The following is a 27,656-nucleotide window of genomic DNA, read 5'->3' on the forward strand; positions in this document are numbered from 1 at the left end:
TTTTGCGCTAGTAATGTTGTGGAGTTGTATTTTGTCTCGCATCAATTATATCGTCAGTTATATCGTTATCGCAAATTTTCAAATATATATCGTGATAAATATTTTTGGCCATATCGCCCTGCTCTATTTGGTATGCATACTTTTGACCCTGTGTGGATTAAAGAAAATATTCAAACTTTTGGTCCAATTCTTGCTTTTAAAGTCATTAAGGACGTATGCCATACAATCAGTCCACCTTGGAAAAAGAACACTTCAAAGAAATCATCAAAAGCCCAAAATTGCTATGATATCCACTTCCATGATGAGTGGATGTAAACACCTGACCACATCTGCATATGTATATGTAGGAACCATACTGACCAACATCCTGATGGCAAAACATTTTTTTTCTGTACCTATAAATCCAGTATTGATAAGTTTAATTTAATGTGCAATATTTGAACAGAAATCTAGATAACACAGAATAACAGTGTGTTAAGTTTCTTCATTCATCACAGTGTTATTCTACTCAACTCCAAGCCCCTCCCTGCAGAAACTACAGGTCTCATGAGTCGCTAAGACTGTGTGAACAAGTGCCAAACAGAAAGCAGGTCAAGAACAGTGCTCTCCAGACAGAACACTTGGAATGGCACAGTTTAATGGATTAGGCTGGTCACTACTCACAAACACAACAGAGTGCCTTCTGGCTACGTCTTCAAGTGATTAATAGAGTGCTTTAGGATGCAAAATTCCTCTCCAGTAGTCGCAGTTTGACTAAGATTTTGCTGTTTTTGGATGTTACAGTATCAGGACAACACTTTTATATCACTATAAGAAAGCAGTGATCAGAGGCATTAACGCTTTAATTTACAGCAGACTTGTTGACAGCTGACTTGGCACATCAGTGTTAACCAGGTGGGAAAGACAGTGTCATTTCTTTTTATGCAGCCACTGTGTGGAAAACAAAGCAATTACATGTTTTATTACACGACCATTAATCTGGTTTAACCACATCAAGCAGCATTCTGGTCAGCTTGTGAGTCGGTGGTTATCAGATACCTGTTGTTAGCACTGACCAGGCCTTGTTCTGCGGCTTCAGTGGAAACAAATGTTTGCTGATGTTATCTGGGTCTACACACGCGATATTCGCCCTTTGGAAACTGCAAACGATGCTTTGTCGTTTAATCGTTATAGTGTTATAGTGCATAGCCTTAATACAGTTTATTCTGAGATGCTGTCTTTAACACAGACTGATTTAGATAACCAAAGAATATGATGCTGAGGATCACACTACCACATCCTTGATTATCCTTCTCAATAATTAGTTGACTGTAAAAACTGTAGCACCGTTTTCCGCTGAGGTAAACAAACACGAATCATTACGAGACCGCAAACACACCTCATAAACTGCCCTACCAAAGATGGTTCTTCTCTGCAAACCATATTACTGTAGTCTCCCGCTAACACTGGACAACTGCTAAAGGCTGCTCTCCACTCACTTTTATAAGCAAGCTCACACTGCACAATAACTAATGTTAAATGGCTGCGAGGCCAGCTGGATGCTTTCCAGGTGCTCACCGCTTTCTTGCTCATTGCCTTTCTTGGCAGTTGCTGCGTTTCCCATGGTAGGAAGACAGGGCGATCCACAGCTGGCTAGGAGCGATGATGGTGGCGGTTAGCTAACGGGGGGTACTCCGTTAGCTAGCTAACAAATATCAGCTTTTGCTAGCTGGCTGGTTGAAAACGACATCAATGTCTTCCCTTTGTGCAAAGAACTTCGATGTGCTCTGCTCACCGCCTTGTTGATCAAGGTCCTTTTGTCATTCAAGTATGCCTCCGCTGGAATGACAACATGATCCAGACTTTTCACCTCTGACTGCTGTCGTTTTGTGCTGCGTTCAGGTCATATGGGAATACCCCGGCAAGGCTTGCTCGGTGCAATGTTGCCTTCACGTACCAGTCAGAAATAGTGGACTTATGTCTACATTATACTGATTATGTAAAACTGCTGTAACCTAATGTGTTACTGTTTTTGGCTCTTGTTTTTATTGGTATATTTGACTATATTTTCTTTTCGCGTTTCACCTCTTCAATAGAAACGTCTTTCAAGTTAATGTTTGTTTTCATAAAAAGATTTAATATGGCCTTTGACCTGATGGCCACTGTGTCATTTTTTGGCATTTAACAGAAGTTTGTCATTCTACTTGCAATAAATGAATTTATTAAAGCAAGTTTTAAAGGATAAACACACACATATAAATCTAAGCTGATATCACAAAAATACAGCTGCTCACAAAATAAGATGTCCATTCCAGCTGTCATAGGGCGAGATGGGGCTAACACAGACAGGCAGGCGACCACTCATGCATAACCCCATGCATGTGTTTAAACTGTGGGAGGATTCTTGAGCACCCAGAGAGAACCCATCCATGCATCCATCCAACCCTTCTCTTTTGCTTATCCAATTTAAGGTTGAAGGAGGGCTGGAGCCTTTCCTAGCTGTCACAGGGTGAGAGGTTAGGTGTACACACAGAGAATATATAAGACCAATACAAATAAGGCCCTATGCTGGATTAAACCCATGGGCTTCATGCTGTGAGGCGTCACTGTTAACTGAAATGCAGATAAGACGGTTATAAGAATATAACAACGGATGACAAAAGATTATAACCAGTAGTTTGGAAATTTGCTCGGCAAGCAGGGGTTGCTAGTTCAGTTCCAGCTGGAGACACAAATCTCTCTTTAGGGAGGAAGCGTGTCAGGTGAATGAAATCAAACATGCTGAGCTACCTGCTGTGGCGACCCTTTTGTTAAAAGAAAAGCCATACTGTTATTCTAGAATAAATAAAAAACAAACAAACAAACAAACACTTTAAGCTTCTCTCCCCCCCCAAAATAAATAAATAAATAAAAATAACAAAATAAATAAATAAATAAAATGTTTTAGTTCACATGTGTCATAAAACGTTATCATAAACTAGTATTCCGAAAATACAGGTTCTTCCCCACGAGTCTTAAAATGTGGCACATCTGGCTGTAGTTTTGGACACGTTAATGAACTCGGAGCGGGACGCGCCCATTAAATGCAGGGTTGTTTTTAGCACCATGGTCAGCGACACAGTTGCTAGGTAGCTGTCCTGTGTTTGTATCAGTGAGTTGAGGAGGAAGAGCTGTACCTACACTAAACAACGACCTGAAGATGTACGAAATCTCATTCGCAGTAGTGGTATCACTTTTCCCTTCCTTCACAGCTACTTAGTAGATAAATATAATATGTGCTGACTTAACATATAAGTCGCTCAGGGTGCTAAATGTCACGTAGTTGCCAAATTGCGAATGCAAACTTCAGCACTTCCTTCAGGCTTCCCCCCCACTCTTACACACCGAATGGTTTTGCCCATGGACTCGCTCCAGCACTCCTAGCACACAAGAGCACTACAATATACAGATTTTTGTTGTCTGTCAGCCAACGTCTGTTTGTTGTTTAGTGGCGGTAACACGAAGCAGGCACTGCTAAAGTCTTGTAAACATTCCAGTGACTGGAGGGCTTCTGCAAAGACTTCTCCAAACGGTGGCTGTGTCGTCCGGATGAGAGCAGCAGAAGCTACACTGCCAGCGCTCGGAATAAATAAGGTAACGTTGAGGGGCTACTTTGCTTTCGCCTGTGCATTCTTCGCTAGGATTACAGCTAAGCTAGCTGTAGAATAGCCTGGGGGTCATTATGTTGTCTTTGAGTAATTGTGTCATTAGGGAATATATTATTTGTTTTTATGTTACAAAATTGAATAAAAATGCTCTCATTCGACTACACTGTAAACGCTGCAGTGACGCTGAAAGTTAGCTGGATGGTCACACTGCCAGATTGTTTCCTTGTGCTTTGATTCTTCCACCTGACCTATGCAATAGCAGCCTAGCGTTAGCTACTGCTTGCTAGCAACTCATTCATGGCAGGAAAACACCTGCTCAGGCTATGTGACATTTCATTTGCGAGCACAAGCAGTTTTCTTGAAAAGCCGATATATTACACGCGAGATTGTAAGTAATCGTATTTGGTGCTAATCTTTAAATACGAGGAAGATATTTTAAAAAAGAAGGGGGGATGGCCTATAATACCACCACTGATCTGGAAGATACCATATTGACTACTTTGCTGTGACATGCATAGATTCCCCCTTTTACTCTTGTGCAGCAAAGCGTTTTAGTTCAGACCAGCTTTGCAAGAACCCCTATTTTATTTGCGCCAACATATGGGTGAGCAATGAGAAGCTTTAATTATATGATGAATACGGAGCTTGAAGACTGGATTGATTCTGTGCTTTTTGCAGTCGAGTGTGCCACTTGCAGACCACATGCCGACAGGGCACCCTGCTAGTGACCATTCCCATCCGCGCAGATGGATTACATGTTAATAACAAGCTTAACATATTCTGAATGTCATCCTGCCTGTAGGCCATATGCCAGACACACGGTTTTTGACATAAATATAAATATGATATGTTTAATCTCTTATTTTTATACATCTTGTGATGTGTAGTAGTAATATACTTTATTACATTTGAGTAAAGGTTTCGTGTGAGAAATTTAACCTTATTTCAACCATTCCACAAATGCTAGTAGCACTGAAGAGAGGTTCACATTTTTACAAACTACAGGCGTTTGCTGATGTTGTTTTTTTTTACTATGTCCCCTGTGCTCTGTGCAAAATGCTTTGCATAGTAAGCAAATGATTTCATTAAGCCAAAGGCTTTCTGCCCTTTTTCTGTTTGTAAATCACTTTTCATTCAGAGCTTTGTGCAACTGTGGACTGAGCACTGTCCACACTGTCCATGTTTTTTCACCCTGTCCCATTTTATGTAGATGAAGCTTGTAGATTGCAGTTAATGTATTCAGTTAATTTCCTTTCCAAGGTGGTGGCTTTAATGTAACATTTGACAAGTTAGCATAAATTATTTCTGATGAAGTTATCCTTAACATTTAACTGTTGGTGTATTTCAGTACCCTGTGGGCTGACAGCTCCCACACTTGTTCCTCTTCATATGTTGAGGAAGGCGTGAAGTCAGTGTTGGGTCACTGGTTGGAGCTAATTTTAGATCCACTGCAATTCAAAGCTCTCTGCTTTCCTGTGAGAATTGGCCACAAATTTAGCCCTCATTATTGAGGTGTCAGTGGTCAGATAGTTAACTAAATAAATGTAATTATGCTATGTTTATTTTATTAAACTTCCTGGTTTTCACAGTTAAAATATGCAGCGTCACTCTTACAGTTTATTGAATCCTTCCAACGTGTTCTCAAAATGTGGTAAAACTATTAAACACATCAAAACTCTTGCAATTCTATAAAGTTTGAAAATATATGGAGTAAAAATTACAAATTGGACTCCCCCAATACCGGCACTTAACGGAGGACAGTTGTATTGGGGGACTTAAGTGATATACAGAAACACAGTAAAGAGTCAAGATTACAGTAAACGAGCATCAGCTGGGAATGGATTGTTCAGCTCATCTTGCATTCACATAAGAAAAAGAAATAGAACAACACATGTTGTAAGTGTGTATGTTTTATATGTGTTTTGTATCTTACAGGATTTATATACAGTCATGTAAAAAAGAAAGCTTTCACATCCCACGATTCAGTAGCCTGCAGAACAATCTTTAGCAGCACTAACTTGATTTTATCAGGGGATTATTTTTACAGTCATGTGAAAAACGAAATAGAAACCTAAGTACACCCCATTATTTAATAGCTTGCAGAGCCATTTTAGCTGCAGCTACTTAAGTCATTGAATTGAAGTAATTGTTTTCTGTATATCTGTCACGTCTGAGGTAAGGAGAGGACCCAAACGCTTAACTCTAAAAAGGCAGTTCATTCATTTACAGTGAACAATAAATGTGCAAGCTCCAGCAGTGTGGCTCCCAAGATGATTCCTCCCGAATTCCTCACAGTGCAAACGTGCATGGCGTGAATCGTGACGACAAGGAACTCTGATCCCCTGCTGTGGCTCTGCTCCCGTGGAACACCCCGCTCTCGACTCCTAGTGAAAAAATTCCAAAACACAAACGATGACTAGGTACCTTTCGGTAAAGAGGTTTTCAAAAATAGAAAGCCGTGGCTGTGCTAATGAGTCGAACTCAACGATCCAGCGTCGACTGAAGCTCAGCTACTTGTTTAAGAAGGGACGCTGGTGCAGACTGTAATCAGCTACACCTGGCAGCTGATGAGCTGCAGGTGTGGCAAGCTCCAGCGCGGGAACGCTTCCAGGATGAACTGCCCTCGGTGCCCAAGCTTCCGGGTCCCGATCGTCCTGTAACAAAACATAAACACAGGGAGGGGAGGAAGGGAGAAACACACAAAACATCACACATACACAACAGTGGAGAACTGCCAGACTGTGACAATATCAGTCTCTCACATTGTTGTGGAGGCCTGCTCCTCATTCAAAAGCTGCTTCAAAATCATTGAAGTTTGGACATTCATTTCTTGAAGAGACCTTATTCAGTTCTCTTGAGGTCTTATTGCACCATGTCAGTCGGCAAATCTCTTTGACTGGGCCATTGCGACACCTTGATTTATTTTTTTTCTTTTTCTTTTATAAAATTTTCAGTCATTCGGTTGCAGATTCGCCTGTATGTTTGGGATTATTGTCCTGTTGCGTGAACGAATTGTATGTAAGCTGCAGCTGTTTAATAGATGGCCTCACATTTGACTCTGGAATACTCTGGCATATAGAGGAGCTCATGGTTGTTGGTGGTTTTGGCTGCAAACAAACCAAATCATGCTCCCTCCACCACCATACTTGAAGTGTTTGCGCCTGATACACTGTGTTTGATTTTCTCCAAACATGGTGCTGTGCATCATGGCACATCTCCATTTTTGGATGGTCTACCTAAAAGACGTTGTTGCAGAAGCTTTATTGTTTGTTCAGATCCAACTTTGCAAACTTGGCATGCGCCATTAGCGTGCTGCCTGCTGTAACCCTAATTTCCTTCGGGATTAATAAAGTATTCTGATTCTGATTCTGATTAAGCTGTGCTGCCATGTTTTTATAGAGAGAAAAGACTTTCTCCTGGTAACGGTTTCAAAGACGCCATACTTGTTTCTATTTGTACTGTCATGAATTTTAACATTTAACATGATAAATGGGGCCAGTAGAATCTGAGATGTAGCCCTTGTGTTTTCTGCACTTTTTCTGAACGTTGTGTGCTCTAACCTTCGGGTCTTTTAGGTCCACTCGTGGGAACATTTTGGCTTTGTGTTAGCATGCCTGAATGCTTCAGACTATCAAACTACCAAAACATCAGATTTAAAGATCTATATTTATAGCAGTGGTCACAGTTGCTGGATAATCAATTAATCAAATTCATGTAATTAGCAGCTTCTGGCTGCTGCTTACCCTCTTAATTCCTATGGAAGCAGCAAGGGTGTAATTAGTTTGCAGAGGACTGCATAGAGTCCTGTGAAATGTTTCTTTTTCACATGACTTTGTGTAATACTGTTATTTCCTTTTGAAAGTGTCCAGTTTCACTTCTTACTTATCCAGCATGATTACAAGAAGTGTGAATCAAGTAAGAAGTTAAGTAAATGTGATATTGGGTAAGATGTGAAATGTTAAACACAACTCTGCTGTAGCATTATAAAGTAGAAGAGCATCTCTTTGCAAAAATATGTTTTACTGGGTGAGACCAGGTTTGCAAAAGAGTTCAAATGAAGTCGGCAAATTGTTTCTAAATAGATGGAAACTGTTTACGATTTTGCAGAAAGAGCAAGAAAAACTGTGACGCATGAAATGTCAAATGCCACTCACAGTTTTCTGCTTAAATTCTTTGTTTACATTTGCGTTTTATCTGTGATGGAGCCATGCTGTAATAGTACAACATGACTCCATTCTTAGCCAGTGCCTTCTTCTGAATGCTCGTACATCCCCGGGGGTCCCAATGCTGCCATAATGGCGGGCATACTATTATGTACATAGAAGAACTTCTGTCTGGAAATCCTGCTCTTTCAGTTTAGCACAAGGCTAAATGGTATTTCCCCAGGACTTTCTATTGATTCTGTATTTGATTTCTGCTTTCAAGATGTAGTTTCATGTTAGGCTGGAGGAATATAAAACAAGTCCCTCTGGGATGTACCACTGGTTGTTGACGGGACTTGTGTAATAGGTGTGACACAACCTTGTCATGTACAAACACAGTCTTCTGCTTAAGCTCTGCTTTTCCTTTGACTCACTGCTTTCAGACTATTTACGTGGTCTTTGTGGATTCGTTTTTGGTATAAAAGAGTTTGTTTTAAAGAGTGATTTGCTGTCATCTTAAAATACTGAGATAGTATCATCCTGTATTGCACGTTCCTCTATGGATAAAGAAGAACTGCAAACCATACCAGCAAAATGCCCCCACAGCCAAACAGAGCCACTGTTTGGGTCAAGGACTCAATTGTTTTCCTTTACTTTTCCACTTTGCCTGTGTGGGGAGACCACGGTGTGTAGTAGTCTGACTACACATTTACCACCTGTGCTGGATAATAAGGGTGAGATTGTGCATAACAATGCCCTGAAAGACAGATGTGCATTTGTTGAGCAGCATGAAGAGCTGAGTCGCTACAATGAAGCCTTTCTGTGTCGTGTGGCAGGGAGGGAACGTGCATGAGCTAAGCATCTCTACCAGGTCTGCAGTCATAGCACTGCAAATTCTCAGATGGCCCTTTGGCTCACCCTGTTGGTGAAAATGTGCTACTGCAGCAGAGGATTAAGTGGAAACTCCACTTTATTACGATTATATGTAGGGACGAATAGTAATTTGTACTTATAATGCTGTCAGTATTTATGAATATGACAAATGTGACAAATAGTTATTAAAACCTCCGAACCAGATTGTGTTGGTGTTTCTATTCATTACAGAGTCCTTTAAATAGAAATCTGAGGACCGGATTAACAAACTTACAGGGGGCCTGTGGCTGTTAGAGAAATGCAGCTGCTGCCATTTTTTGAAGGTGCATTTACAGAAGAGGTCGCCTAAGACTTCTGTGATTAAAGGGAGTAGGTGTTTTTGGTAACAAATATGGTTGTTATGGACTTGAAATGTATTTTTTGTAGAAAAGGCTAAATCACAATTTTTCTAAATCGTGTTTTATATTTTATGTTATAAAATTTAAAAGCTGAACCTTTTTTTAAAATCCTGTGATATATTTTACATTTTAGACTGACTAAAATGACTGACAGGATGATTGTCACAAAATAATGTTTTTTTTAAGTTACTGTTAAATAACACTAAATCCTCAGCTTCAAGTGAGTTCAGGTAAAATCAGGCCATCTCGTGGTTTATAGCCACCGCTACCAGCGAAACAAACGAGCAAAGCAACAGCAGGCCTCTTTTTGCTGGATCATCCATCAGTGTGCCGCTGAAATGTCTCACCTGTGACCTTATATGGTCGCAAAAACAAGCCTAGATAGAAAAATCCGTGTCGACATTTTTTTCCATAAGATACAAGGAGCGGAAATTAAATCATCGAATCAGTGACATATTTACCGACATACTTATAAATATATTTATGCGCATGTGTATCTTGGTTTTTTTGTTGTTTGAGGTTGAAGCATGTTTTATTACAGTAGCTATTTTCTTTTTTTAAAAGTGTAATTTATAATGTCTGTCATATCTGAAAAGTAATTATTATAAATCTTGATTAAAAACACAAAAACCTCTACAATAATTCTTCTTCAAATTACGAATAAATAACCCTGCAATACTGTGCAGGATAATTAAGAGCAACAACACGGCGTTTGCCCGGGGACTGTGTATCATTTTCATTTTTTAAAATACTTGCATTAGAGATTGTGTGCACTTTCTGCTTGTGTGTTAGTTTAGTTGCATCATATGTGCTCGTCAGCTCCACCGTTGTTCCTGAGGGTTCACGTGACACCAAGGTCTGCTGCTCCTATGGAGACGGTATTCCCTGCCTACTGTACAGAGAGCCAGTACACCACTGGGAGGTGGGGGAAGATTGTCAACAGCACAGCTTGCTTCACTTTATCACCCTGACTCTTTGTTGTTGCTCTCCCTCCCTCTCTGCTGAGCTCACTTTAGTCTCTGTTCGTCCCAGGATCAATGCCGCGTGGTTTCCGCAGGCAGACCAAGAGGCTGACAGCGACGACTACTGAGTGATCAAGCAAGGCGATCAGATTGTTTCCTCATTCTAATTTGTCCAGAGGCTGCTGATGGGATCAATAAGGTCGCTTTGCAAGCTAGCCCGTGTGCTTGTGCTCCTACAGGAGAGTGTGTGGACGGTAAACACTGGTCGATGGGAAATGGACTTTTCTGTGTGTTCTCGCCACTAGAGGCTGCTGTTGATCTCTTTATGAAATGCAGTGGAGACGCCACAAGACGGTGCACTGTAGATGTAGTATCACTAGTTTATGTTTCTTATGATATATGTGCTCTTTATACGGTGCCACGAATAAGTATTTGCCCCCCTTGCCTGATTTCTTAGTTTTTTGCATATTTGTCACACTTACATGTTTCAGATCATCAAACAAATGTTAACATTAGACAAAGATAATGCAAGAAAATATAAAACACAGTTTTTAAATGATCATTTCATTTAAGGGCAAAATGCTATCCAAATCGACCTGCCCTGTGTGACCTATTGACTCAAGAGTCAAATAAAATTTATATGAAAAATTAATTGAGCTAAAAGATCTCAAAAATAAACCGACCTGCCTTCCCAGCAGTGGTTAGACTACCAAAATCACTCTATGAGCACATCAAAAACTCATCCAGGGTGGCACTAAACAATATCTAAAGAACTGCAGGACTCAGTTGCCTAATTTAAGGTCAGTGTTGATGAATTAACATTAAGAAAAACTGGGCAAAAATGGCATCCATAGGAGATTTCCAAGGCAAAAACCACTGCTGAACAAAAAGAACATCTTGAATCCACAAGACGTCTGGGAAAATGTTCTGCAGGCTGAGGAGAGTTGAACTGTTTGGAAGGTTTGCTTCTCGTTACATCTGGTGTGAAACTAACACCAGTTCATAGAAAGAAAGTCAGTTTTGTCCTTATTTAAATCCAAATGAATTCTTTGGTGTGACTGTAAACGAGCCTTTCATGCTTGAAAAGCCTCCAGTTTGGCTGGATTAAAATCATTTTTGCAAATGATATAAAAAAATATCGCAAATGCTTGATTGCAGTTCTTTTTGTCAAGACTGGCCAATTATCAGGGTGCGTTTACTTTTTTAGCTTTTTTTCATCTTAATAAATCATCATTAACAAACTGCATTTTGCATTTACTCGGCTTATCTTATCTAATATTTAATTTGCTTGATGATCTGAACATGTAAGTGTGATAAATATGCAAAACAAAAAGAGAAATCAGGAAGTGGGCAAACGTGTTTTTATGGCAAACTATAATATATATCACTATATTTCACAGACTTATAAATCTTGCTATCTTGCTAACTTTGCTATGCTGAAAATCATATCAATTTATTTCAAATGTATGCATTATTATATGTAAGTCGGCGTTGTCCAAAATGCAACACATAGCATTTGTCATAGAAAAGATATTTCAGTGACACTTTGCCTTTTAGACTTAATGTAATGTCTAAAAGGCATGATGTAATGTCATTCAAAAATAGTAAGAATGAAAAAATTAAAATTAAATTAAAAAGAATAAGTTGGTCACAGAAAAACAATCACAGCGTCTTGTTAATTGCCTCAGAACCCTTCACATGTATCACAGAACCTCTTGTGGAGATTAAAAACTGTCAGGCCATTAGTAAGCATCACTGCTCAAAGATCAGCTTCTACAAACTCTCCTTTTTACTTGTGAGAATCATGAGTGGCTGAAATAGTTTGTCTAGCATCCAGGTTTTTAATCCTTTTGTTGACATTCAGACTGTAGCCCTGATAAACTTGGTTATTCATGTGTGGACATTAAAGCACCCAGGCGTCATGGCTGCTATCAAATCTAAAATTTGACAGTCAAATTGGATTTAGCCATTGTATGAGATGATGAGAGTACTTGATCCTTTTTTGTCTGACATATAAAACTATTACAGCCTATGATGAATGAAAATGTAAGAAGTAAAGAAGAGACAAAAGAAACACCCTTCAACAATGTCACGAGTGCTGATGTTACATTATTTGTCCACCAGAGGGCACTCTGTAGCTTCGCTAATGGGAGTGTGTGTTTGGATTTCCACAAACACAACAAGCAGCTGCTCCAAGCAGAGTCAGGCAGAACATATGAGTAAGACACGACTTCTTGTGACTGTAAAAAAACATTATTTTTAATGTCATATTGTCATAGTTAAGAACAGCTACATACAGCAAATGTTAGAATCTATTTACATATTGGCCGTTTCTCAGTTCTCTAGTACACGAACACAGCACGATCGTTCTACAAAGGGCACGGCGGTGTGCTCGATGACATCTCTGCTCCGGAGTTTTTACTGCCATTCCCTCTTAATTGAGCTGTGATTAATATTTGCAATGGAAAGATGTAGCAGATTTTTTTAAAGAAAAAAAGATATTTTAAAAAAGTATCTTAAGCACTTTGGCGAAATTCGCTTTTAAGCATCATCTGTTTCATAATGTTAAGCACAATCACTGCGTGACAGAATCACAAGCTTCATCTCTCTCTTAATAGAAATAGTATACACGTATGGCTGAACAAAAACAAACAGGTGAGATGTTAGAACGCTTTTATTTTTATTTTAGTAAACACTCAAAACTTACAATAGACAGCTGCTGGGGTTTGGAAGAGAAATGAACAAATATTTAAAATATAATCAGAATTCTTGGAGCACCCTTCGGGATCTCCGTGTATTAACATGCTGAATTTGCTCCCGCTGAAAATGTTAAGTCCCGAATTTAAATATTTTTAATGTTCTGATTTAATTCAGAGTCAGCTGTTTAAATCAGAACAGGTGAAGTTCAAAACTGACAGCTCTCCAAGACTTCAATATTAAATAAAATGGTCCAGTTATGAAGCTTAAATTGAATCTTAGCCAGACAGATTTTCTCAGGAACTAATAAAACACTGAAAGAACCAAACATTAACATTTAGAAGTTACCTAAGTGACTTATATATCATGTTTAACCTGAGTAGCGAAAGACCGGGGGTGTTAAAAACGACGTGCCGGGAGTCCGCTGTTCTCGCCGGCCCTGGTGAACATTGACCTCCCGGTCAGCTATCGAGCTGGTGGGTAACAGACGTCTCCGAAAACGTCGGAGCGCTTTTGCAAACATGTGATGTCTCGATAAATCGAGCAGATATTTGAAGCTTCCACAGCTACATTCTCGCCTGAAATATCTTAAAAGTTTATTTTGTGACACAGAAAGAGGAACATTTCAAACTTTTTAGCTGCTTTCCGCGGCTGAATTTTGGATGAAATGCATTCTGGGATATTTGGCTGTACCAAGTTGACACAAGTCACCACCGATGCGTGCTCGATAAAACGGGAGGAGCGAGAACACATTCTGGAATTTTTAGCATACTTGGCTTGATGCGTACTATGAATTGGAACAGTACTTGGTCTGCGGCTGATGACACGTCACAAGTCCAGTTCTCATCTAGAACTGGTTTTCAATGACCAAGTTGTAAGGCTGCATGACCCAAGGACGTTTCTGTCCTTTAGTGCACAGACATGGTGCACAACATTTAGATAGCTGGGACACTGAAACTAAGACACATGTAGAAGTACAGATGCTAAAGGATTCGTTGGTAACAACAGTGCAGGTTGATAAATGAATATTCAGCTCGGATGGAAACATGTATCTTCAACTGATACATCAAAGCACCAACTTTTACGAGGAAACCCTGCCAGGTTTCTTTTAATCTCTGTATAGTGCATTCAGTTTCTCACCATTTCAACCACCGTCTTTCTTTACAAGCAGAAAATGTTCCGAAATGTATAATAGGTGATTACATAATAATAATAATAACTTTATTTATAAAGTGCTTTCAAACAAAGTGCTGAAAAAAGATAAATAAATAAAAGCAATACAGAAAAAACAATGCAATTTAAAAACATACATACAGTATCCAGCATCCATGTAGTATATACAGGTTTCTCAAAACCACGATAAGCTCATGCTCAGTGCAACACACAACCAAAAATCAGCTCTGTGTGAGCACACTCAGTGTATTACTTGTTAATCCATCACTGGATTAAGTCACACAGATTCACGCGTGTGCAGTTTAGATTTTCCAACTGATGCTGCCTTTTTTTTTTACAGCTAGAGCACAGGGACTGCTGAAGTCATAGGAAACATAGAAACACACACAAACAATGCAGGAAATGAAGCCTAGTCCAACACGTGAGGCAACATTACCAATCATCGAGACACTGTGCTACCCGAGCAGCGACCGTTTTAATCTTCATAATGGTTGATTATATTCAAAAGAGGTTTAAAGACACACTCCCTGACCACAGCCAAATAATAACAGAATCTGGCTGGTGACTGGTGTTAATTTCCCACACAGTTTATAGCCCGGGGCATGTTTTTAACAAACCACTGTAAAGATGCCATCTGTTTGAATGAAGTGACCTCCCAGGCATACAATTAAACCCAGCTGGCACAAGACACAACGAGTAGCAGAGAACTCTTTACTTGACATCCACATTAATATTTCACAGTGATTCCAAATAATGGCAATTATTACTGTAGCCATCACACAGCTTTATCTCATTAGTAGTATTGCAGTTTCGCGGCTGTATGGAGTCCTGACTGAACTCTGTCCAGTGTCAGGTTGGCTGATGTAGCCTGGGTTAGGCCTGTGTGCTGCTGCTGGAGCTGCTTTACATCAAAGAGCACGTCCAGTGCGCTCCAGTCGAAAGCACACACTGATCCACGCTGTGCACTGCAGTCACCCTTTGAGCAGTCAACCTACTACTACTGTTCTGCAGCTGTAAAATATGGTTTTTCTTCTCCTCCACAGGCATTCCTACCCACTCCCCTCCCCCCCCCATCCACCCCCTCCCCACCTTTCTCCTGCTGGGGATGTAAATAAGCTGGGGTTGTGCAGACCCTTGAGAAGTCCTCCCACTCCCGCTCTTCCCAACCACTGCTACCCCCTCTGACTTCCCTGCCCACTCACACTCTGCTGCTGCCGCCGCCGCCACTGCTGTTCATGCAGCTGAAAGGTGCCAGGGAGATGCTCAGATGATCCATTGGGTCGTTGTGAACCACTTCGTCCACACAGCCCTAGACAGGGAAGACTAACTAGTGTGAGTGTGAGAGAGTCCTTGGGGGTGCTGCGAGCACCCTGTGAGGCCCGCCCACCTGCCAAGCCTGGCAGAAAGCTTGGCTTGTCCCTTTACTCCTCCAACCCCTGAGATGCCCTCCCCTCCCAATGATGGAGGTGAGTAAGAGAGATTCAACTTTTTTGTGTGTGTGTGCATACACCACCTATAAAAGTACACATTAGCAGAAATACACACACAAATAATTTAGGGATCATGACGCACGGAGCTACGCCGAAATAGATGCCGAAACCATTTACATTCTAGCCTCATAAACACACCAGAGTAAATCCCCTGCAGAAATGAGCAAAATATATTAGAAGACTCAGTCTGGAGCACAAGCTGTGACTGTATCTAGCCTTGTTGTATGTTTTCTCCTCCTCCAGAGGATCAAGGAGCGTCCCCCGTGAACAGGCCATCTGTGGGCTCCTACCAGAGCAGCGGGAAGAGGAAGGTGCACACCAAAAAGAAAAAAGGCACCATTACCGCCAACGTCGCTGGCACAAAATATGAAATTGGTATTGTAATTTGCTTTCTTGTATTTATTAGTGAGAAGCATTTGAAATTATTTGACAATAGAAAAAAATGAGTAAAATAAACATACAAACCACTGTCTGGTGTCGGGAAAGATGAAATCTTCTCTCGCCATGACTGAGGAGCTCGTAAAAGATTCCACTACAGTGCGTTTAACGCAGAGTCTCCGAAATTCAAGCGTCTGAATCTTTATTTTGATTCATTCCTTGTGAAAATTTCATTTGTGAGTGAGACCAGCAACTCGTGTGGTAGAATTAATGTTCTCTGACAAGGTGAATTTCTATTAATCTCGGAAACAGCCCTCAGTACGGCTTACTCTGTCTGTCAAAACCCCACAAAATCCAATCACAGTGTTTTCACAACAATAAAATCTAATTTGCTGCGTTGGATTGTTTTTAAAGATACCACCTTTATTTAATAGCTTCAGTTAAAACTAAAAGAGTTGCAGTCCAGCAAAACACTTCTCAAAGAGACAGCTTGGCTTCATATACATGCATAAATCTTTGTTGAGGTAATATAACTTAGAGGTGAGCTTTTTTAGATTGGCTGAAATAGCATTGTAAGCATTCCTCCCATGTTCAATATACTATGTGGCAGCAGGGCTCTCAGGGGTGAACTACAACCTATGAAACTAAAGAGTCAGCAGCAGAAAGTAGAAGTTGGATGCTGCAGGGATCTTGCAGGTAGATGGAAGTCCAGCTGTGAGTCAGTCAGCTAGCTGTGACGAGACCCTCACTGTGGCCATTCTGAGAGTAGAGCAGAGCTATTTTGGAGGGAAATTAACACTAAGGGCCAGATAGATGGCTCATTTTTGCTGTTACCTTTTTTTGCAGCTGTCTTTTTCTGTTTCAGAATTGATAGCATTACGAGAAAAGGTTAAAGGTTAGGGAGTATGTGGTTGGAAATCTGCTTTACACACACTGAGGAGGGAATGCCGACTCTTTACCCTGAGGATGTCGATTTAGTAAGACGTGTAAGAAAGGCCGATTAAATCTTTTTTTTGGACTCAAAGCCCTGCTAGTAACTGCAAGCATAGGCCTGCTGTGATGTAAACCCTTCCTGTTCCAGTTAGCAAAACACTGTGAGCCTCTACCTACGTTAACAGATGGATGAAGTCACATCGGAAACACGCAACATTAGGCAAGCCTTCTCCAGGTTTGTGGAGGCTTTCAAGAAATTAATTAATACCTTGTTTCGTTAGGGCATATGAATTTTTCATTACTCGCTGAATAATGAATAGTTGTTGGATTAATGTCCAAATGGGCTTGCCACCTATCTCTCATACTATGGGGTTTCCAGTGGGATTTGAATGCATTACAGACAATTAATTTATCTTTTTGAAGAGAGGCATTACGATTGGCTGCTCTGCAACCATGCCATGAATGGTAAATATTGCTGTGAGCTTTTTGATCTATAATCTCCGGGTCTCATTCCTCCCCTGATGTATGCAAAAACAAAATTTAAGCCTTGCAAAATGTTTGAGTGAAATATTGATCTGCAAAGCAGAAATAATTGATTTGTGGGTCCAGGTCATTTCTTATTCTTATTCTGCATCAATATCATTGAGTTGTTTTGCCGTCGTGGATATGTATAGTCAAACCTCTGGGGGTGTTTTCCTAAAATCAAAGTGTATGTAAAGCTTATTTAAGTGACTGCATGTCTCACTCTATTAATGGAATACAATCTAATGAGAGTGTTTCCCTCACAGTTCGTATAGTCATCAATGAAATGGACTTCATCAAGACCCGTGATGATGATGAGACTGCCAACCTCATCTGGAACGACTCAGCTGTGCAGCATGAGAAAATCGCTGAGCTCAGGAATTATCAGGTATACATGGTTACCATGTTAAGTCAGTACACCTTTGTCAGTGGTTCAATAGCCTAGAGCGGCGGTCCCCAACCCCCGGGCCTGGGACCGGTCCGTGAGTCGTTTGGTACTGGGCCGCGAGAGTTGAGGCTCAGGTATGAAATGTCTGGTTTTCAGGGTTTTTGTCGGTTTTCAGCGTTAGTTTGTTATCGTTTTTTTCGTTAACTCGGTTTTCCTGGGTCTTTTCACGTGTGTTATGAATAAATCTTATTTTTTTCAGCACCGGTACTAGTTTTATTTTGTTGTATTTTTCCGCGACACCTTAAAGGCCGGTCCGTGAAAATATTGTCGGGCATAAAAGGTGGCGCAAAAAAGGTTGGGGACCGCTGGCCTAGAGGTTATAGAGGAGAGTTCTCTGGATAAGGGTTCAATTCCTCTGCTGACCAGGAAAATATGGCTCTTAATCTTTGGAGCTCAAGAATATGGACCGAGACGTCTGAAAAAGATTATTATTTGAGTAGGAAAGGTGAGATTTTACCTTCCTCAAGAGTTTAATTAGAAGAATGTGAAAGATGCCTCTGATTGAAATGCACTGTCAGTAAAAACAAGATTTAGATGCTGTAATAACCATGCTGCTTATAACTGATTTTTCTATTAAAACTCTACTTTTTAAGATGCCATAGACGGTTTCTTACATAGTCAGAACAAACTATTAAATGAAATGTGAATAAATCTTAGCTACCAGAGGTTTGCCAAGAATTAAAGATAGAATTTCAAAAAAAGGTCATTCGTGTGTGTGTGAAGAAAAGGAGGGTTCGCTGCTTTATTATCCTTCGGTTGTGTAAACCACAACATGTCAAATTTAGAACGTGTAAACCTGCTGACGTTTAGCTTTTGATCAAATAAATGAACACAGGAAGCATCATATGTACACTTTAGGAAACAGCTGTTTCCATGAAGATCGTGACTGGGATTGCTGAACCTGATGAACCCAAGTGTTTCTGTACAATGTGGTTAATCTCACCCAGGGTCTCTTTGCAGTACCAGTCTGCCTTATTTCTGTCTACCACCAAATGACAACTATTAAACTGTGAGTATATTTAAAAAAGAAAGGAGGTGAGAACAGATGGGAAGGAGGCGGTATTTGGAGAATTTTGCTGGAAGACAACTGAATGAGAGCATTCAGTTACAATAATAAAAATTAAATAACAATTAAATAAGTCATAATAGGAACAATTTAATAAAATATAACTGAATAAAAGGAAAAGTGATAAGCTGGCAGAAGACAGAGTCTGGCTTCTTGGCCTCCTTAAACCATCAGAGGAGTGAGAGCAAATAGTAAGGCGGGGTGAGCCCAATGAGAGCGAACATCTTCCACAGAGACGGGAAGATTGACGGGTAAACTGACAAGTTGTGAGCAGCAGGGGATGTTTGGGCGGGTTTCAGACGTCACCTGTGAAGTTGATAAGAAGGCCCTGAACAACAAGAGTTGATCTGAGTTCTCCATGCTGGTCTGAGAGTGATCTTACCTCTGTTTGACCCCCCCGCCCTGCTGAGTGAACTTGGCTGATCCCGGTCAGCTCTGAGCATTAGCTATCCATCTTCTCGAGCGCTTATTTGATTAGACTGGGCACTAATGATCGATTAAATCACAGGCTAGTCAGGAATAGTATGGCTTGTTAGGAAAGGGGCAGCAAGAGTTCAGCTAAGTAGATTGAATATTACAAATAGTGTAACAGCTTAACATGTTGTAACGTGGCTAATGTTTCACGTAGAACTGGTGATGTCAGGTTTTTTCTTTTTTTTAAGTGCTCCCTCACGCTGCTGTGGTGCTTCATGAGATAATTTTTCAGAAGAAAAGTAGAAGTCCCTCAACAATTGGTTTTGATTTCCCCTCACGAGTCACGTCGTCTCGCAGCATTGGCATAATTGTGCAATCTCTTCCGAATCCCTAATTACGTCTGTCTCGTTTGGATAATAATCACGCATTCCCTTTACCCTCTGCATCCTTGTTTTTTTTTCCTTTTTCCCCTCCCTTCTCCTACTCTTTCTCCCTCTTTTAATTTTTCCTTTTTTCCTTTTAGTGATGTACTGTGAGAGTTTGCTGTCAAGTTTCACTTCATATGAGCCTAATTAACGCCCCTGTTCAGGCTCATTTGGTCAAAGAATACAGAAAACCCAGAGTTTCTCCTATACCCCCACCTCCCTTTCGGCACATTCAAAGCAATTCATTCAACTGTCACTGCAGGAGCTTGCGATGCAGAACCAATTACCTTGGCCCCTCTGAGTTGAGATTGATCTTTTTTTTTTCCTCGCCTCTTCCCTCCCCAACCTTTAAAGTATAAAAAAAACCCATGGTAAACTAAATAAAGGTTAAGAAAGGTCTCAGCGTCACCTTTTTGTTTTGAGTCCGTAATTGGGCATAAATGTCAGAACATTGTAAGCTCACTTCAGGTTGCTGCCTTTAATGTGCTCATTTTTATGAAGGGGTGGGGGTGAAATTGAGTGGCGTAATGGCCCTAACAACATCATTATGTCTGCTTGTCCCGTCGCAGAGAATTAACCATTTCCCTGGGATGGGTGAAATCTGCCGAAAAGACTGCCTAGCAAGAAACATGGCCAAGTAAGTTTTTTGTTCCTCTCTTACAACACCGGCTAAATTAGAAGACGAGTTGAGTTGCAGATGTGCGTGAAAGCCTGCATGCGCTACAAGGTACAACAGGGTGTCTGCAGCATTGCACACTTAGGAGACAAATAAGTAGACACTGCAGTGAAAGCACAACCGCACCTTTAAAAACTACAAGTGGCTGACTCTAGATAGTTATAAAAGGAGAGAATAAAACACATTTATGTTACTCTCTTTTTTTATCTCTCCAGAATGATCAAGTGCCAGCCTCAAGAGTACAGCTTCATACCCAAAACCTGGATCTTCCCTGCTGAGTACACTCAGTTCCAGAACTACGTCAAAGAGCTACGCAGGAAACGCAAGCAGAAGACCTTCATAGTCAAACCTGCCAACGGAGCCATGGGTCACGGGTAGGTCAGAGGCTAGCGAGCGCGCTGGTGCAATCTGTACGCATCCAGAGGAAAGCGGAGCGAGCAGAAGGAGAGAGTAGCTGAAGGAGATGATAAGTAAGTGGGTGAAGGAGGAAATTAGCGCTAGAGCAAATGGAGGACAAGCACAACAAAACAAGGCAATAAGAGGTTTGTGACCCTGACATGGGTGTCTGTGGAAATAGCATTATAGCTGGGACCAGATTGAGTATTTGAGCTGAGAGGGTGTGGTGAATCTCATTGTGGGCTTCATTGTCCTCGATGGTCACACTCTCCATAAATCAGAGGTTATCGCCGCCATTGGAGGACACACACACATGCACACATGGTTGCTGGCAGTTACTGTAGTTCCCCCCCTGAAGGTCTCTGCATGTGATTATTGGAGTCCTTTATGAGGCACCATCAGCAGAGACCAGTCAGATTAGAAAATGGACAACGATGGCTGCTGCAGGGGACTCCGTCTCTCAATAGCATCGCTTTATCAGAAGATGAGCCGGCTGTGGCACCTGAATGCATATTTCATACTTTGCAGTCCCATGGGCTGAGTGCCTATCTCATGCTTGTGATGTCATGCGCCCGTTGTATGTTTTGACTACAGGAGGGTTGAAACATGAAGAGACCAAATGCAAGCACAGAGACTTGGATTTTTTTTAAATGTATGAGGTACACGTGTGCACTGTAAGCAAGCAAAGAGACAAAACCCCGGCAAGCAACACAACTGAGCTAGTTTGAACTGTTTAGCTTTTGTTGATGAGCAACTTGAGTAACTTTCAAAGATGTAACCAGTGATGTTTTTGGCATTATATTGAGAGGTGTGCCTAAAGGAGGAGGCAGACAAAAATTATGCAAAACAGTGTGCGTTCGATAGATCCTGAGGAGGGGCACAGCGCTCTGATGATGCACCTCATTCTTTTTTTGCTATTTAATATCAAAGAGAAAAAGGTAAATATCCTAAATTGTATTTCATATTCTGACATGAAGCAGGCAGTCAGGGTCGATTTAAGCTGTGTGGTGCTCACAGTCACATAGCCAAGCGGAAAGGAAGTGAAGTGGTTTCGGTTTTAAATATTCAGGCCAGGCTGGTTTTTGTAGCTAATACAGTTTTATAGGATAGAAAAATAAATAAATGAATAGATGGAATATTTTTAGAGGCTAAAATATGGGAAAATAATCTGGTTTGAATGTTGCACCATTTCTATCTCAAGCTCTGTAGAATATGTTGAAATTTCTGAAAATCCCAGATATTTATTTAATATTCTTTCTGACTTATTATTCTTTGAAAATATGATCCCTGAAGTGTGTGTATGAAGAAATCCTTTGGAGTGCCATCATCACTGGCGCCAATAGGTGGGGATATTGAAGTACAAATAACTCAGCGTGCTTCACCTCTCCCTCTAATTCTCTTTGAATTTGTCCTTTCTGGTATAATGTGCGCATTACTTATAACTCCATGCTGCACTAAGCCCTTATTTATTAAAGAATAAAAGGCAGCAAAGGCTGAATTATTGCAATACATTAAGAATATGAAAGATGATGAGTTTAGCTCGACCACTCAACGGCAGGCGGCTCACAAGATTAGATTTTTCTCTTTTTTTTCTCCTTTTTTTTTGCATGGTGTGACGCGGCAGGAAATTAAGTTATATCTACCCCCTGTAATTTATTTTTCCGTCAACCAACTAAATGAAGTTATTGTTTGTGTCTGAAGCCCAGCTTGTTATAAGGGAAACAAAATAAAAGCGCGTGCAGAGCTTAAAAAGGCGAGATCCCCTCCAGTGCCAAATTAAATAGGCAGGGGAGAGTGGGCCGTGATTATCTGACACCCTGGCTCATCAATCATGTCGTCTCCTCTGCTACTTCCACTCGACTAACTAACACTGTTAACCCTGTCTTCATCATTCAGCTTTCTGTCTGCCTGTTTGGAAAGCCCCTCACATCGTCCATGAAATCCCCCCTCCACATAAAAGCTGAAAAAACTTTGAGTGCTGCAATAAGCAGGCAGGTAAAACGCTCGTCTGTAGTAGAGAAGTCGCCGCTAATTGATAAACCCAAAGTAACAGCGACATTATACTCGAGTAGATCTACAAGTAATGAATTTTTTTTAATCAAGCTTAGCTAAGACCTTATTTGATCATAACCTGAAAAACTAAACCTTAGTAACCCCCCCCCCCTTTGAGGCTTATCAACAACAGTGCAGTGTTCTGGTAAGCTAGGAGTTGATGAAGTTGACTGAGCACCTAAACTAAATAAGAATATATTCTGATTACCTGGGGCCTAAGAATCTTTGACCTCTGGTAGTTTTCTACCACCACTCTTGAATAGTTAAATTACTTTTGTGTGCGTTTGTTTTGGAGCAATCAGTTCTCCACATTTTAGCCCTGTGTTGCGTTTATGTGTGCAGTGTTCCTGCTCGCTTGCGTATAATGGAGCCTTCCTGGCTGTGCACGTAATCAGGTTAGCCCGAGTCTGCTTTAACTATGAGTGATGGTGATATAGGTCAGTCGCTTTGTGCGCGCATAGTGGAAGATCGTTTAAAAATGACCCCTCACCCGCACTGCACACGTATGTACACCACACACATTCAGACAGACGCACACTGTTGCGAATGTCGTCCCCTCACACATACAACCACGTGGACGTACACAAACTAATAAAAGACATCTTAAGTCCAGCTGGCAACAGTCTGCTCTTTATAAGAACTGAGTGCCAGTGACATGAGACCAAAGCAAATGAATTAGAGTGGAGGTTAAAACGGAGCGCACTGTCTGCTGCTATTAACCTGCGCATGGCTAAATGACCCTATTAGAACATGTGATGCACTGTGCCATTTAGACTGAATGGAGTTTGGCTACAGAAAATCACAATAATCTCCAGATGCTGGCCGGCTATGGCCCAGACAAACCATTATTTGCGCTGTACCTGTCTGCTTCATGCGCAATCATTTCTCAAACCGTTCTGTTTAGATGGCAAGTTAATGAATAGAGTAACAGCATTTTTGGATGGTCGAATGCGTCGTAGCGCCAGACAGCTCGTCCTGTTCAAACTAGACTGGACTCATTTTTACATATTTTCACTGAAGGTTCTGATGCTGTGGAGGCTCACTGAATACCATCAGGGCATGACTCTGACCCTCTCAGCTATTAATGCTAAATGCCTTTATTATAAAAGTATTTCTAATCATTTTGTGCTCAGTAAGGACATACTCTTATCTTCTCCTTCCAACTACATCTATTGATTAGTAGGCTAAAGCTATTCTTGGCATGCGAAGATTGAAAGTACCACTAGGATTGGCATCTGCAGCAAGCCAGACATATATCTCCAACTTTTCCAGATGACTTTGAAATGAAATATTGTGTTGAGACACATAAAATCTGTATCTTGTTTGCCCCCCTCCTTTTTTTCCCTTCAACATGTATATAAGACAGTGCCAATGTCATCAGTCATGTTCATGGTCTCTGCTGTGCTCCCATCTATCATTTTTTTAATTATCTTTTTTGTCTTTACTATGCCATATTTTATTATGCTGCTGACGACACCATAATTTCCCCCCCGAGGATTAATAAAGTTTCTCTCGATCCAGGATCTCACTTATCCGTAACTGTGAGAAGCTGCCAGCGCAGGAGCACTTTATCGTTCAGGAGTACCTAGACAAGCCCTTCCTGATGGAGGGCTACAAGTTTGACCTGCGGATCTACATCCTCGTCACTTCCTGCGACCCTCTCCGCATTTTCCTTTACAATGACGGCCTCGTTCGTATGGGCACAGAGAAGTACCATGCACCCAGCGAAGCCAACCTGGTGAGTGACAAATAATGAAGCTACTATTATGCAGGTATTCACACACACCTGCACCTTTTTCTTGAGTTTGATAAAAGTGCATGGCACTGTGGTGCATTTGTATTACTGAAAACAATACATATATAGTGCTCAGCGTGTTATAAATTCAGTAATGCACTGCTAACATTTTATTTATTATGCACTTCCATGACCTGCAGCCATAGCCTCGTGCAACTCAGCACAATCAGATTAAAAACAGATGAAACAAAGGTTGGAAACAGTGTTGTCTTTACATAAGAACATGCATGCACACATATAAATAGTCCACAATTGGCAATAACTGATATTGTTCACATACACACACGCACACACACACACGGACGCAAAATATGCAGACATACTGTATGCACACAAATGCCCACATGCCAGATGTCTCCTGTAATATCAAGCCGCTCGTGTTTGCCTTGAGGTTCTGCACCTGCTGAAGCACAGTCTGTTGCTGATGATGGGATACATACGCACATACACACACGTGCACACACACAGACACGCACTCAGTGAGTTCAGAGGACATTATGGTGGCTTACACTCCTTCCTGTAGGTTTGCTCTAGTCTTAACCATTACTGCTATTTGCCGAGCCCTGACCGCTGCCCTGGCCTTAACCTAACCTTACCCCGTCTTTAAAATTTGTCTTCACCTTAAATTTAATGATTTACGTTACGGGTGCTTGCTTTTTGTCCTCATAAGAAAGGCACGGCCTCATAATGTGTGTAAATAGATTTACATGAGTAATGCCTGTATCACCGCTTCCTATCAAGCACGGTACTTATCTAAAATATGAGCACGCACGCACGTGCACGCATAGACATGCAGGACCTCTCCCATGACATGAAGCGTGCGTTGTGTTAGTCTGTGACATATGATGGAGTGAGTCATGCCATGGAGATGGATGTTTAATCCCACAGAGAGTGGCTTCCAGACAGCCATCAGGTGCTGGAGTGGCCTGCGGTCACAGCGGTTATTACCTTGTAGGCTAAGGACAAGGATGTATTGTCTTCAGGTGTAAGAGATGGTGTTTAAAGAGAGGGATACAAAAAGTTAAAGACAACCATCCAATAAAACATTTTAACCATACACTATTGGGCACTATAACTCAGATTTATATTCTTAAGATTTTGCAGGTCTGTGATTGTAAGATTGAGCTATTGGCTTGATTTCCACTTATTCTCATGAGAATAAGTGGAAATCACCGAAGGAGCGTTTCTGAAATACATCACTGATAATCTCCCAGTTCACACAGTGATATATTCTTTATTTCTTTTACTATAACACTCATTCCACCATCTCAAGTTGCCAAGGGACTAGCATGCAATATTTTTACTTCAGTCGTATTTACCTACTTTACTCTTAGAGAAAATGTTTTGCACCATATTGTGAGCTGGTGCTCTGTAGTATAAATTCACGAACACTCCTGAACAGGTTGTTAGAGCTTGTAAAAAGAAGTTTTATTGTTATTCACTCCAAACGCTGGATCCCGCAGTCACATTTAGTCGAATTATCATCAGATATACTGCATTCTTCCATATAAATGAAAAGGGCAAAGCTTGTTTTGAGCATATTTATTTATATCAGGCTACTTATGTAAAAGAGACACGTGTAATGCAAAAAGCCTCTTATTGTTCCCTTTTCTCTCCACAGAGCCAGCTCTACATGCATCTGACCAACTACTCGGTCAACAAACACAACGAGAACTTTGAGCGAGATGAGACGGTGGACAAAGGCAGCAAGAGGTCCATCAGCTGGTTCACCGAGTTCCTCCGCACCAATGACTATGATGTGGCCAAATTCTGGGGCGACGTCTCTGTACGTGGGCAGTCCACCCAAAACACGTGCAAACACAGATACAGTTACACTCAGACGCGCTGCGCCTGACGTCCACTTCCAAAAGCAAGGATGTAGAGTATGATAACAAAACACTCCACAAATGCAAACAGTGAATGACTTCATCCTCAGAAGTAATCTGTACGCAGGCTGTCACATATATATGTGTGTGTATACACACACATGCTGCTCCTGCTAACAACACCCGTTGCACGCAATGCACAAGTGGACGAGCTACGGCTTGATATGATTTGTTATGACAGTGATTCTGTGAGCTTGTTTAACTCCAGGAAGAGCTCAGTGGAAACATCATTCCTGGAGGGTGAGCTCTCCCGATTTGGCATTGCTCCCTGCTCATCCAAACACTTTAACCTTGTTCATTTTCTTTCATCATTGTCTGTTTGTAAAATTCCTTCACCCTCTCATTGATTTTTTTTTTTCCTTCTTTTTTAAATTTGTACATCCATCCATGCCGGTCATGTGCCTTTTTATCTTTCTGTTTCTACTCTTTTAGTTGCTCCTTTCTGTTTGACCCATTTTTTTTAGGTTCTCTTCATGCGCTCAGTATTCAGTATTATTTTCTCTTTTATCCCTGACCTTGAGTCTTTGTCCTGCTGTCCATAATCATTTGAGTTGTGTGGTCCCTCAGTACTTGTTCCCTGCTTTACGGCCTGCTCTCATGCTACCACCACTCAAAACCAAAATGAAATCCCTTTGGTTATTATTCTGTACTCAAGGAAAGCTTTTCTCTCTTCTCCTTACTGCCTCTTTTTTAAATTTTAATGTTTCTTCATGTTCATGTGGCATGCGCATTACTTGCTGGGAAAATGTGTTGTTTAGATAACATTTTCTTTTCTCCCCTCTTTATTCCCGTCTCATATCCACATTGTGTGATGTGTCCATGTGCTCCATTTGGTGAAGGAACTAACATTTCCTTTCCTGTATTTTACTTAGTTTTCTTGTTTTTCTTGGTTGTTTTCTGTCCTTTAGTAACACCGCGTGTCACCTCCTGACTCAGCCAGAACGTCCACCTCTCGTCTTGCTCTCTGTGTTGTTTTCTCTTTTCTTTCTCTTTTTCTCTGAGCTTTCTTCAGAAGTTGCACCACTTTGGTGTTAGTGCTGTACATTTGCACTCACACACTGTGCTTTGTTTCAACTCTGTATTTATGCTCTCTGCGCCCTCTCCCCTCTTCTTCTCTTTTCATCTCTCCTCTTACATTTTGTTACCATGCAGACCTAGCAGGCTGCCCCGACTCTTCCTGCCAGTGTTCATGGTCAGGCAGTCAGAGAGTGTTTGCCAAAAGATTTGTCTGTACAGGTTAAGAATATTGTACATATACACATACATATATACACATACATATATATGTATGTGTATATATGTAT

At 41.0% G+C, this 27,656-nt stretch overlaps 2 protein-coding genes across 6 annotated transcripts in view; one reads left to right on the forward strand and one right to left on the reverse strand.

The window, feature by feature from the left end:
* prkacba (protein kinase, cAMP-dependent, catalytic, beta a) overlaps window positions 1-1,893 on the reverse strand; it is a 21,233-nt gene extending 19,340 nt beyond the window's left edge. For 2 of the 3 annotated variants that reach the window (XM_005923404.3, XM_005923403.3), the window contains exon 1: window positions 1,558-1,893. In XM_005923404.3, coding sequence (XP_005923466.1) covers window positions 1,558-1,603 — 46 coding nt within the window. In that variant the 5' untranslated portion in view covers window positions 1,604-1,893. The remainder of the gene's footprint in view (window positions 1-1,557) is intronic. The other variant, XM_005923405.2, reaches the window with a different exon arrangement.
* A 1,221-nt stretch (window positions 1,894-3,114) lies between these two features.
* The window catches only part of ttll7 (tubulin tyrosine ligase-like family, member 7), a 90,109-nt gene continuing 65,567 nt past the window's right edge, over window positions 3,115-27,656 (forward strand). The window contains exons 1-8 of one of the 3 annotated variants that reach the window (XM_005923399.3): window positions 3,115-3,612; window positions 14,915-15,337; window positions 15,605-15,736; window positions 17,461-17,582; window positions 20,117-20,184; window positions 20,439-20,597; window positions 24,193-24,409; window positions 26,088-26,252. In XM_005923399.3, coding sequence (XP_005923461.1) covers window positions 15,313-15,337; window positions 15,605-15,736; window positions 17,461-17,582; window positions 20,117-20,184; window positions 20,439-20,597; window positions 24,193-24,409; window positions 26,088-26,252 — 888 coding nt within the window. In that variant the 5' untranslated portion in view covers window positions 3,115-3,612; window positions 14,915-15,312. The remainder of the gene's footprint in view (window positions 3,613-14,914; window positions 15,338-15,604; window positions 15,737-17,460; window positions 17,583-20,116; window positions 20,185-20,438; window positions 20,598-24,192; window positions 24,410-26,087; window positions 26,253-27,656) is intronic. The other 2 variants (XM_005923401.3, XM_005923400.3) reach the window with 2 other exon arrangements.

This window comes from Haplochromis burtoni, unplaced genomic scaffold (assembly GCF_018398535.1).
Source record: "Haplochromis burtoni strain Fernald_Lab_line unplaced genomic scaffold, NCSU_Asbu1 Contig_5, whole genome shotgun sequence".
Taxonomy (NCBI): domain Eukaryota; kingdom Metazoa; phylum Chordata; class Actinopteri; order Cichliformes; family Cichlidae; genus Haplochromis; species Haplochromis burtoni.